Raw genomic sequence first — 13578 nt, forward strand, 5'->3', positions numbered from 1 at the left:
AAAAGATGTTATGGAAAAGGTCTGAGAAGTACCCAGTGAATGTTAGCTATTATTTTTTAGATAGAAGAAGCTACCATAGGAAACTCAGTAAGTGTGAGAGCGTGTTTGTGAGGGGAATGCCATTTGCTGAATCGCTCACTTTGCTCTTGATGAGGATTTACAGGAGAAACCTCTCAGGTTCTAGAGTCAGAGCAATTATGCTCACAGGAACAATGACATGTTTTTATCCCATGAAAGATATGAGCCCCCTTTCTTGTGTGCTGGCCACTAGAAAGTTCAATTTCAGTAAGTGGATAGAACCTTATGGTACTTATTTCTTATACTTTTTATTCTCTTCAAGCTCTCTTCTCCTTGAGTTCAGCTTAAAATTTGAACCTCATTTTTTTCTTTATCCATATCATCTATTCTAGTAACTATCAGACATCAAGAATTATCGTTAAGACTGTAGTAATTATTAGAGTGTGGCATTTGTACAACCATAGGCTGATATACCAAAGAAACAGAAGAGAGAGGCTAAAAGCAGTCCCAAGCATTCATAGTTGATTTTTTTCAAAGCTGACACTATAGTAGAGTGAAGGAAGAGTAAATTTTTTTAAGGAATGCATTTTTTAATATATTTGCTGACTCAGTTGGACCTGTAAAGAAAAAAAACATATATATACTGAACCTACCTTGTACCATGTAAACAAATAAATAATTTCCAAGTGAACTGCAATTTTAAACATGAAGGACAAAACAATAAACTAAAAGATAACATAGAAAAATATCTTCATGAGTTCATGCAGGGGAACATCTCTTAAAGTTTTTCCAGAAAGGATCATTACATATAGGAAAAGATTGACAAATTAGACTATATGGAATTTAAAATTTTCTGCTTATCAAAAGACATAACTAAGAGAGTAAAAACTGAAGTTGTATAGTAGAAGAAGCAGTTTCCTATATATAAGCAGCAAAGTGCTCAGATCTAGAATCAGTCACTAAGAAAAAGAAAAACAACTCTAGAAAAATGGAAAATGGTTTAAATTTTGTTTTGAGATTTTATTTTTGAATAATCTCTATACCCAACATGGGGCTCAAACTTACAGCCCCGACTGGGGTCAAGAGTTGCATGCTCTACTGACTGAGACAGCCAGGTACCCCTAAAAATGATTTAGATTTTTTAAGCTGGGTGTCAGGGCAAAGGGGGAGTTGCAGGTAGCCAATACACATATAAAAAAGGTGCTCTGGGTGCTTGGGTGGCTCAGTCGGTTAAGCATCTGACCCAGTTTCACCTCAGGTCATGATCTCATGGTTTGTGGGTTTGAGCCCTGCATCAGGCTCCAAGCTGAAAGTGTGGAGCCTGCTTGGGATTGTCTCTCTCTCCCTCCCTCTCTTTGCTCCTCCCTGACTCGGTCACATATGCGGGCATGTGCTCTCTCTCTCTCTCTCAAAAATAAACTTAAAATATGGGGCGCCTGGGTGGCTCAGTTGGTTAAGCGTCCGACTTTGTCCCAGGTCATGATCTGATAGTTCATGAGTTTGAGCCCCACATCAGGCTCTGTGCAGATGGCTCAGAGCCTGGAGCCTGCTTTGGATTCTGTGTCTGCCTCTCTCTCTGCCCCTCCCCCACTCATGCTCTGTCTCTCTCTCTCTCTCTCCTTCAAAAATAAGCATTAAAAAAATAAAAAAATATAATTAAAAGGTGCTCAGTGTCATTAGTTATCTGAAAAATAAATTAAACCAAAATAAGATACACTTACATATGTTCTCCAAATGCTAAAATTTAAAAAAGAGTGGCAAATAAATAAATCCAAAATGGATGAAAGACCTAAATGTGAGATAGAAAATCATCAAAATCCTAGAAGAGAACAAAGAGAGCAACCTCTTTGACCTGAGCTGGAGAAGCTTCTTACTAGAGATATCTCCTGAGGCAAAGGAAACAAAAGAAAAATGAACTACTGGGACTTCATCAAGATAAAAATCTTCTGCACAGCAAAGGAAACAATCAAAACTAAAGGCAATCTTTGGAATAGGAAATGATACTTGCAAATAACACATCCGATAAAGGGTTAGTATCCAAAATCTATAAAGAATTTATCAGGGTATCTGTTGGGGGGGGGCGCTCAGTTGGTTGAGTGTCTGACTCTTGATTTAGGCTCAGGTCACGATTCCAAGGTGGTAGGACAGAGCCTTACGTCAGGCTCTGCGTTGAGCACGGTGCCTATGTAAGATTCTGTCTGTTACTCCTCTGCCCCTCTCTCTAGACTTCTCTCTCTCTCTCGCTCTCATTCTAAATAAATAAATAAAAGTAACTTATCAAACTCAAAACCCAAAAACCAAATAATTCAGTTAAGAAATGGGCAGAAGATATGAACAGACATTTTTCCAAAGAAGACATACCAATGGCTAACACACATGAAAAGATGCTCAACATCACCCATCATCAGGGAAATACAAAGCAAAACCACAATGAGATACCACCTCACACCTGTCAGAATGGCTAAAATTAACAAAGGAAACAACAGATGTTGGTGAGGATGCAGAGAAAGGCAAAACCTTTTACACTGTTGCTGGGGATGTAAACTGGTGCAGCCAGTCTTGAAAACAGTATGGAGGTTCCTCAACAAGTTAAAAATAGAACTACCCTATGACCCAGCAATTGCACTACTAGGTATTTACCCAAATGACAAAAATACTAATTTGAAGGGGCATATACATACCGATGTTTATAACAGCATTGTCTGCAATAGCCAAATTATGGGAAGAGCCCAAATGCCCATTGAATGATGAACTGATAAAGAAGATATGGTATATAATACCACTCAGCCATCAAAAAGAATGGAAACTTACCATTTGCAAAGACATGAATGGAGCTAGTGTATTATATTAAGCGAAATAAGTCAGAGAAACACAAACACCATATGATTTCACTCATATATGGAATTTAAGGAACAAAATTGAGGTGCCTGGGTGGCTTAGTCGGTTAAGAGTCAACCCTTGATTTTTGCTCAGGTCATGATCTCATGGTTCATGGGTTCAAGGCCTGCATCCGGCTCTGTCCTTACAGTGCAGAGCCTAATTGGAATTCTCTGTCTCCCTCTCACCCTGACCCTTCCCCACTCTCTCCCAAAAATAAATAAACATTAAAAAAAAGGAACAAAAGAGATGAACATGGGGAAGGGGGGGAAAAGAAAGGGAGCAAACCATAAGAGACTCCTATTCAATATAGAGAACAAACTGAGGGTTGCTGGAGGAGAGGTGGGCAGTAGATGGGCTAAATGGGTGATGGGCATTAAGGTAGGCACTTGTCAGGAGCACTGGGTGTTATATGTAAGCAATGAATCACTAAATTCTACTCCTGAAACCAACATTACACTACATGTTAACTAACTAGAATTTAAATAAAAGTTAAAATAATAACAATGAAAAAAGACTGGCAATGGTTAGTGTTGTCAAGGAACCATTGTTGGTAAGAGGCTAAATTAATAAAATCACTATGGACAACAGTTGGTATTATCTTTTACAGTTGTACATATGCATACCCAAATGCCCTGTAATTCTACTCTATTTACAACAGTGAAATGTATTCACAAATGTACCAAAAGATATATATATATATATACACACACACATATATATACGTATATTATATGTATATACGTATACATATATGTATGTATATGTGTATATATATATGTATGTATATATATGAATATTCATAAATAACTATTCACCTTTGCCTCTTGAAAAAAACCCAGAGTTCCCTTAACAGCAGATGTCATTCATAAACTGTAGTATATTTATACCGTAAAATATTATATAGCAATGGAAACGAATGAACAGTGACTACCTACAGTGTGGATGAATCTCACAAGTATTATTGGCTACAAAGCCAACAATGAATGTGTTGTGTGGTTTTATACATATGAAATTCAAAAAGGTAATATTTAATTATAAACTGACAAGCAAGGTATTGGAGAGGAAGGAGGAAGTAGCAAATGAAAGAGTATGAAGGGGAGGGCATTCTGGGGTGTTGGTAATATTCTGGATTAATCATGCTTTATTGAGCTGTTTCTGTGTTTTACAGTTTTCTATATGGGTCAAACCTTTTGGAAAATATAGCATATAAATTAATACCTTAAAATATGATAAATATTTCCAGATGTTGGCAGCAAAACCTCTTTACATTTGTATTTACTTTTTAATCTTATTTTGTCTATTTTTAAGTTTGTTTATTTATTTTGAGAGAGAGAGTAGGGGAAGAGCAGAGAGAAAGGGAAAGAATCCCAAGCAAGCTTCATGCTTCAGCTTGGACCCCAATGCAGGGCTTAATCTCATAAATCTCAAGATCGTGGCCTGAGCCAAAATCAAGAGTTTAACGTTCAACTGAGCCCCACAGGTCCCCCTGTATTTCTAAATACTTGATTCTAATTTGCTATTTGGTAACATTGGGCATATATTAACAATAAATCTCAGATAATATTTCCTCTGATTCTTTAACACAAAAATTTTGCTAAAATTCCCAATCAGTTGTTTTATAAATCTCAGAAGCAAAATCTCAATGATGCATGCTCATAACTTCCTCAAAACCATTTGTCAAACAGCAAGGGAATAACAAATAATCATTTTACCTTTTGGTTTCTCTCTTAGTTTTATAAATCAGAAACTCTCAGTTTTGATAGGACGAATAACTTAATTTTTAACATTTCCTCTCCCGCCCCCAACTCAGTCTGTGCAGCTTAAATGTGCAATTTTATTTAAATGGACCAAAAAGACTAGGTCCCACTGAATATAAGTAGAGGTGGGAGGTGAGAGGAGGCCTGAATTTTGAGAGTATCATTTCTGATAAGGTACATAAATAGATGTCCAGCAGTGATAGTGAAGGAAAAAATGAGGCTAAAACATTGGATAACCTGCTTCCCTGTTGATTTTAAAAATAAATATAATAGTGACTTGCTGTAATTCAACCGTGTGACTGTTCCAATTCCCCTTAAGACATGCATTGCCTTTAAAAGCAAAGTCAAAGCTTACCCCTTAATATTATCAACTGGTGGTTACTAGTATATTAAGACAAATTTAGAATATTAATTTCATTGAAACACTGTTTAGTGCTATTTCCCAGATGATAATGAAAACCCAGTAGTGAAGTATCAACTTTCTTTCAAGAAATTACAGAAAAATATGGATGTCCCCATTTTGTTTAGCTATTTCTTTTCCAATGTACCAAAAAAGGTTAAAAGCCAACTAGTATTTTCATTTGTAATTAGATATGCATTACCCACTTAACACATACTTCACAATTATCAGAGACTTTAAATGTTCCAAATGTGTTTCTAAGTGTTATTTAGATTTTTTTCCCTGGGTCTTAATTTATTTTTAAGATATAAATGTACTTTATCACCATATTATCAGGATCATGTATAACTGTTTTTGCATTTCTTATATATGAAAAAAATCTGAAGGCATTCTAAACTGATAAAAGACCTCTATATTATGGCTTTTACCTGGATACTTCTCCTGTTGTGCTGTGACTATGATTTTTATTCATTTGAATTCTGTTTTACTTTCTCCATCTATAAATAAACATATTTAAAAACTATTTTGAGATGGAGACATGAGAAATTCTGGTCTGCTGTTGGTTGGGTGATCTTGGGCAAGTAACAGAGTTCCCCACCTTGAATTTTTCCAACTATAAAATATGGTTTAGAATAGCTTACCGGTATAGACTAAAGATGAATGGCATTGCAGATATAAAATTCTTTGCATTCTTCAGGAAAACAATGATGATGAGTATAAATGCCTATGTTTGTAGCTCTTTAAAATGAATTATTATTGCATTTTAACCTGGAACCCTCTAAAATAATTCCTGTGATACAGAGCAAGAATTCTTTAACCCCATGTTATAAGAGTGAAAACTGGGTTTGGAGCACCCCTAAATATGTGTACTATAGTTTTAATAATATCAGTAATATCATTAATGTATCAGACTAATATTTATATAAGAAAAGTACGGGGGCACCCAGGTGGTTCAGCTGGTTAAGTGTCCAACTTCAGCTCAGGTCACGATCTCACGTTCTGTGAGTTCGAGTCCCGCGTCGGGCTCTGTGCTGACTGCTCAGAGCCTGAAGACTGCTTCAGATTCTGTGTCTCCCCCTCTCTCTGCCCCTCCCCTGCTCATGCTCTCTCTCTGTCTCAAAAATAAATAAAAACATTAAAAAAAATTAAAAAAAGAATGTGGCATTTTCAAACTATGATTTGTAAACAACTTCAAAATCCTTAACTACGTTCAAAATATTTCCATTATTCTGAGGATAAATACTGATGTCCCAGCCTTGGTCTATTATATTATAGTTGCATAGCCAGGTCTCTGCCGAGCAGTCCATTAACACCTCACAGTCACCCTTACCCTCTCTCAACGTGTAATCAGTATTGTCCTGATATCAATTCTGTATGAAATGCGTAATATTAACACCCCATTTTATGCATGAATGAACACTTGTGCACAAAAAACACAGTCATTTTGCCTCTGGTGCCTCTGCCTAAAAGCATCACACCATGATGGGTTTTTGTGTGCTTCTTTGGCATTTCATAGTATCACTCAATCATTCCACTTTTTACAGACTGGGTTTGGATATAAAGGGATTCCAAAATCTGGAAGTACCTGCCTTCAAATTATTTTGCAGACTCTTCCTAGAAAACTAGTCATTTCATGAACTTGGCCTTTCATGCCTGGTCTTTTGTCAATCTCCTCAGATTTTCTCTGGTATTTGAGCTTGTTCATATATCTGCTTTTCTTCTTGTTATCCTTTCCTTTTTTTTTCTTTTTTTAAGTTTATTTATTTATTTTGAGAGAGAGAGAGAGAGAGAGAGAGAACAAGCAAGAGAGGGACAGAGAGGGGGACAGAGGATCAGAAGTGGGCTCTATGCTGACAGCAGAGCAGGGCTCAAACTCAAAAGCCGTGAGGTCATGACCTGAGATGAAGTCAGGCGCTTAATTGCCTGAGCCACCCAGGTGACCCTGCTCTCCTTTGGATCTGAATGTTCTTTCACTCACCTGTGTTGGGAAAACAAACTAGTATTTCAAGGCTTAATTCCAGCCCCCATTCCCTTTGGAATACTTCTATTGCCCTCTCTCCAATCCAGGCAAACCTTATGATTCCCCACTCTGGGCTCCATTGTAGGTTAGGTCTACTTCTGTCACTTCACCTGATACTTTTTTTAAGGAGGTGCGATAGGTGGTAGGAATGTGGATTCTACATTCTGATTGCATGGATTTAAACATGGACTCTGCCACTTATTGGTTGTGTGATATAGGGTGGGTTAGTTAATCCTTCTATGCTTCAATCTGCTCATCTGAAAATTACCTCATAGGGTTATTGTCAGGTTCACTGGAATCAATTTACTTAAAGAGTTTAAAATAATGCCTGCTGTCTAATATGTACTATATAGATGTTAGCAATTTCTTTCTTTCCTGGTTTTTTTTAAGGTTTCGCCTGTCTGCTCTGTGAAGACAGGGAGTAGCTATTTCTTATCTATCATTTAATCTTTCAGCCCAAGCACAGAGCTAGATTCATATAAATAAGGTGTTTTCTGGGTGGTTGGCTTGAATAAATCAATGGTCAGTTAGGAGATTCTAGTCCAGCTACTTTTTCCTCTGCAATAATGGGACAATCTTATTTGAAAGGGTATCTGTGATTAAATATTAAACAATGCATAACCAAAAAGTCCTATTCACGAGTAACTCTTATCCCAAATGTTTATCTATTCATTGGTAGAGTTGCATTATTACAAGAGTCTCAAAAATATATATATATAGCTCAGTGAAATCACAGGTTTCTTTTAAAACACCTATCTTTTTTTCTCAAGGTTGACATTTTAAAGAGCAATGACAGATGCAATGTTCTCTCACACAAGTACAGAGTAATTCATTAACATACATATGAAAGGAAGAAGTCTACATTCAACCTTTACCACCAAAGTCCTTGAGAAATAAAAGAAATTCAAAGCAGCTACAAGTGTAGCTTGTAAAAAGTCAAACTGGTTTTATCATTCAAGAACACCAGGTTGGTAGCAGGAGCTTTTGGTAAATAGACACCTGCAGAATTTGCTTTAGGGTTGAGGTTGGGGGGAAAAGGAAGAGCTTAAAATAAAAAATCTATCTGAGAATTTGGAATGACAGAATCTTATGTGGAAGAAGTGAAGGGGTCTGTTTTTGTAATCAAGTAATTCAAAACATACCTTTAATAAGTCTTGTCTTGGTCACAGAGCTGGTTAAGGACAGATTTGATTTGATTTGGAAAGACATTTCATGATAGATAGCTTTGTATACATGGACCACATTTCAGCATGGTTTCATGGTGGGATGAATCAGGATGAGGCAAAATGTTATGGGCTGAGTCTAAAATAAACTCTGAGGGTGTTTTTGAATTGCTGAACATCCAGATAAAAGTTACAAACAAAAGCCATCAATTATCTAGAGGTATGTACCTACAGAGTCTTTCCCAGGGACAGGTTAGGTTCTGAAAGGCTGTTCATAGTTCATTTGTTCTGAAGGTCAAAGTGACACTATACAATTGACTGCCAACCTGTAGGGAGCAGAGTTATTGATACAATTTTGTTTTGATGTATATCTTTGTTCTTACTATAGAAATTCACATGAGTAGGGCTTCTGGACCTAACTTTTCTATCAATAAGTAGATCAAATACCTTATATTAAATGTCTTATATTAAATGTCTTACTTTGGGTTCCTTAGAAGCAGAGCCTAGGCAGACATTCAAGTCTGTATGATTTAGTGAGAGAACACTCCCAGGATAAAGGGAAGGAGGGAAGCAGGAAAGCTCCGGGGAAGGAGCTAAACAAGATGGGGTTCTCAGCCGTTGTCCAGCGTTAGCCTGATCCCCTGGGGAGTCTGGGGCATAAGTGGTAAAAGAGGTGCAGCCGTGGTCGCTAAAAGCTGGAGATGGGCACACTGTCCATTTACAGGGATCTGGACAGGGTATCAACAGCATCTATCACCAGGATTATTGTGAAGTTTACTATCTTGAAGATACGGCTTAATATTTTCACAAGTACTATGCCAAGGCAAATTAAATTTAAAAAGCACACATATTTTGTGTGGGCAGTGTTGGGGAAGGACTGACTACTATAAGATGAAAGGCATGAGTTTTAGAGTCTACTTTTATACTCAAGTTTCACCTGGTTCTCTAACAATGTACCTTTAAAAAAGCACCAATCTCTGTGAGGCTCAGGCTCTTAATCTGTGAAATAGGAACAACAATAGCATCTATCTCCTATGGTGGTTGCTGGGCTCAAGAAAAGTAACATATATATGTCAAAGCACCTAAAAGTCTTGAAAACAAGAGATGAAGAAACTCGTCTGGAGAAAGTGTAAAATGTAAATTAGAAGACCTTTCTATGAGTAACTGTAGCAGTTTGAAATATGTAAATGTTTGACCAAATTGAGGGAGGCAGTAAAAAATAACAAGAAGAATTAGAGCTTTCATTTCACAAATGCCTTCAAAGGACGGGGACTTTGCAATATGATCTCCAGTAATCCAGGTCATTGTTCTATGGATAATGCTATAATTCCATTGAATAAATTTCTTAACAGAGGCTTACTATTGTTTAGAGGTGGCCTGATTTTACCAGTAGACATTTGACAATGATAGAATTTGAACTCAGATCTGTCTGTATCGAAAATCTTACCATTCCACTACCATTGTTATCCTACATACCAAAAGCCTTTTCTACCAACATGGGCACTGTTGGGAATTTATGAAGGTGGTGGTGAGGAATTCAAATTTAATCAAAGACACAGGTCTTGTACTTTAGGAACTTTCCATTAGGCTGGAGACTAGCATTTATACTACTTTCTCTGTACAAAGAACCAAAACAGATACTTAATAAAGAAACCTTAGTCTTTTCTTTTCTTTTAAGAATTATGATGAAGGAAAAAAAATCCAACTCTATTCCACTGAATTCTGATGATACTATTTAAAAAAAAATAACATAAAATTTACCATTTAACCATTTAAAGTGCACAATTTAGTGGAATTGAATAAATTCAGATTGTGTAATCATTACTACCATTCACCTCCAGAACTTTATCATTATCCCAAACTGGAACTCTGTATTAATTAAAGTTCACTCCCGAATCTTCCTTCCACCCAGTCCCTGGAAGTCACCACTCTGCCCTCTGTCTCTATGAATTTTCCCTTCTAGTTACCTCAGATATATTAAATCATACAATATTTGTCCTGTTGTGTCTGGCTTACTTCACTTAGCAGGATTTTTTTCAAGGCTACACATGTTGTATCAGAATTTTATTCCATTTTTAAAGTAGGATAATATTCTATTCTACACGTACACACACACACACACACACACACACACACTACATTCAGGTTATTTCCACCTTTTAGCTACTCAGAATAATGCTGCTATAAGCATGGGTATATAAATATCTGTTCGAGTACTGCCTGCTTTTAAGTCTCTGAGGTAAATACATAGAAATGGAATTTCTGTGTCATGTGGTAATTCCATTAATTTTCTTCATGAACTGCTAGACTGTCTTTCAGTGACTCTACCAGTTTACATTCTTATCACCAATGCACAAATGTTCCAATTCTTCCACATCCTTGCAAACATTTGTTATTTTCTGTTTGTGTGTGTGTGTTTTACTAATAGCCATCCTAATGGGTATCAAGCAGTATCTTACTATAGTTCTGATTTACATTTTCATAATGGTTAGTGATGTTGAGCGTGTTTTCATAGGAAAACTTATTCTTGATTAGATATGTCCCTTCTATCATTTTCTCTCTTGTTTTTTTTTCAAAATAGCCACAAGCCTTTGTTCATATTCCACCTATCTCCATAAACTTTTGCATTATCTATTTATGCATATATAACACATTCAAATACATTTAGCATGAATGTGTGTATATACATGAGTGTCTGTGTATATATGACCACATGCATATATGTATGTGTATATATACCTATATAATGCTTATATCTATCTATATCTATATTTATATCTGTATCTATATCACCTGTATCTATGACTAAATACACACACACACACACACACACACACACACACACATTCAGAAATAAGACTACCCCCAAAATGGCCAACCTAAAAGGAAATGGGTATGAAGCAAGGGATCTTTGGAACACAAGACTTGCAATGGCAGATAGACTCAATTCTTAATTCATGTATCTGTTGATGACTACATTGGTTCTGCAAGGTAGGCGTTGAACATATATTTTATTGGTAAAATTCCAAAACAATTACTCTTTCAAAGTAACAGAATATACCTTTCCATGAGCACCCAAGAGACTAATTGCTAACTCTTTGGCCCCCTGATATATCCTGTGAGGCAGGCGTGGGTAGAAGTGGGGTGGGGGAGGAGGTGTAAAGAGAAAAATTCAAGGCTTCTATTTCATCCATATCAACAAATATAATTACTTTCAATCAAGGCTATCCCTGGATCCAATATGAAACATTTCAGTCCCCGGCAACCCTATGTATAAAGGATATAAGAAGCCATATGTCTATTGTTCATCTGCTAATGTCCTCAAATGTCACCAAGGTAATTACTTGGATGACATTTATGTGATGCAGCTGGACATTGTTACAGTTAATATAAAGTCTGCCTTTGGCAACCACTTTATTTCCACCTACATCTAACTGTGGGTGTATGATCACATTTCCTGGGAGAATATCCACCTCCCCCAAAAGACATCTCTGTCCTCAGCTTTTTCTTCCTGTGCTCTGCACACTAATACATAATGAAAAAGAGAAGGGAAAAAAAGAAAGAAAGAAAAACAGTAATGTGTCATATATATTTTTCTTAAAATTTATATCTGAAACTTTTAGAGATATTTCTGAACATAATTTATCAAATATAATAACACAGTTATTTTCTTCCTTTTTTTGAAGAAGATTTTGACTATCCCTAGGAGTATGGATTCATTAAATGCATGCTGTCAAAACTTTTTACCTCCATAAATAATCACCCTCAAAGAACAGATGATTGGCAAAGCTAATATTTTAATATGAACAAAAATATTGTATTAAACAATCACAGGGATTAAATTTGCCCCCACAAACTCACATGCAAACTGGAGCTTCGCCTTCTGACTCAGTATTGTCCCCAGAGTGTTGGTGGCCAGGCACTGGTACATGCCAATATCTTGATCTGTGCGGGGACTACTGATTGCCAAATTGCCTCCATCCAACCTGTAGTGATAACTCATGGTAAAATCAATATCTGTGCCATTTTGCTTCCACCTTCAAGGGAAAAAAATCAAATTATGTTAGAATATACAGAGTTGGCCATTCCTTGTATTAAACAACAGGCAGCTGTACTACTAAGACCATGTATGTATGGATGTATATATTTACGTATTTATTTATTTGCTAGGACCATTTAAATCAGCAACAACAAACATGGTTACATGTGAAGACAATCCTTCAGTTTCACCAAAGATGACTGTATTTAGGAACTGAGTGATATCAACAACTAGGTTATTTGAAAGATCTTCCACTCTTGATGAATCACAAACATTCACCCAGATGTGCACAAGAAGGCAACATAACTCTTGAAATGAAAAATAAAACTGAGACATTCAGTCAATAATACTGGCCATTCTATTCCTTTAGTGACTTTTCAAATAACATATACTATACCTGAACACCCACAACCGATACTGCAAAATTGGACGTTGAAAATGATTTAGAGATAGAAATCCGAGAAGCGTATATTACAAATGGCATAAAGAAAGCCAGTAAAGATTTTACAATGCCAATTTGAGGCTGATAATAAAACAATAATAACCCACCTATTTTGGAACATGATTGTCTCTGTGAGTCTCTTACTTGGAAAATTAACCACGCAGAATATATTTCAACAGTACTTACAAATGCCAAACTAAAATTATTTAATAAAACAAATGCAGTTTGAGAGATTTTATTTTAGGCAGAAAATAGTCTCTTGACTTACCTATTAGTCAACTATAGGTACATGAATTAAGTAGCAGAAGGGCCTTACAGTTATATTTATTTTCAAAGAATGATAAGATGTTTTAGAAATTCCATTTGGTCATTTTAAGATGAATGAATACCCAGTAATTATCTTTAATCAAACCCACTTCCTCCACGTTTCACCCCTTTCTTCAAAATATCCAGACATTTTGAAGTATAAATGTTGCATATTTAGTTAGATATATTCCTAGCTGTGTGTAGTCATAGAAATCATTTAGGAAGAAAGACACTTAAAAATATTGAATTAAGACAATCAGTCTTTTAGAAAAACAAATGAATGGCTGTTTCTAATGGAACATAGCCAATGTCCAAACCATGTACTTTCAGGATTTATGCCAGCTTTGCTGTTATTTTCCCCTTCATGCTAAGATCGTATTAAAAATATTTTGAAGAGGGTGGATAACTGTAAGAAAGAAATTACATTTTATAATGTTATCTAAGTGTCATTGACTTTTTTAGGAACGTCTTGAAATATCCAATGTAGAGACTATGGTAAATGTCTACTGTAGTATGAAAGAAATACAGACATAGGTAATCCTCTACCCTATTC

General features: G+C 36.0%; 1 protein-coding gene across 1 annotated transcript in view; it reads right to left on the bottom strand.

Moving 5' to 3' along the window:
- The window catches only part of LOC106969531 (contactin-6), a 280443-nt gene that overhangs the window by 148418 nt on the left and 118447 nt on the right, over positions 1 to 13578 (bottom strand). Inside the window, 1 exon segment of the mRNA XM_053219040.1 lies at positions 12100 to 12275. Coding sequence (XP_053075015.1) covers positions 12100 to 12275 — 176 coding nt within the window.

The sequence above is a fragment of the Acinonyx jubatus genome, chromosome A2, assembly GCF_027475565.1.
Source record: "Acinonyx jubatus isolate Ajub_Pintada_27869175 chromosome A2, VMU_Ajub_asm_v1.0, whole genome shotgun sequence".
Classification (NCBI taxonomy): domain Eukaryota; kingdom Metazoa; phylum Chordata; class Mammalia; order Carnivora; family Felidae; genus Acinonyx; species Acinonyx jubatus.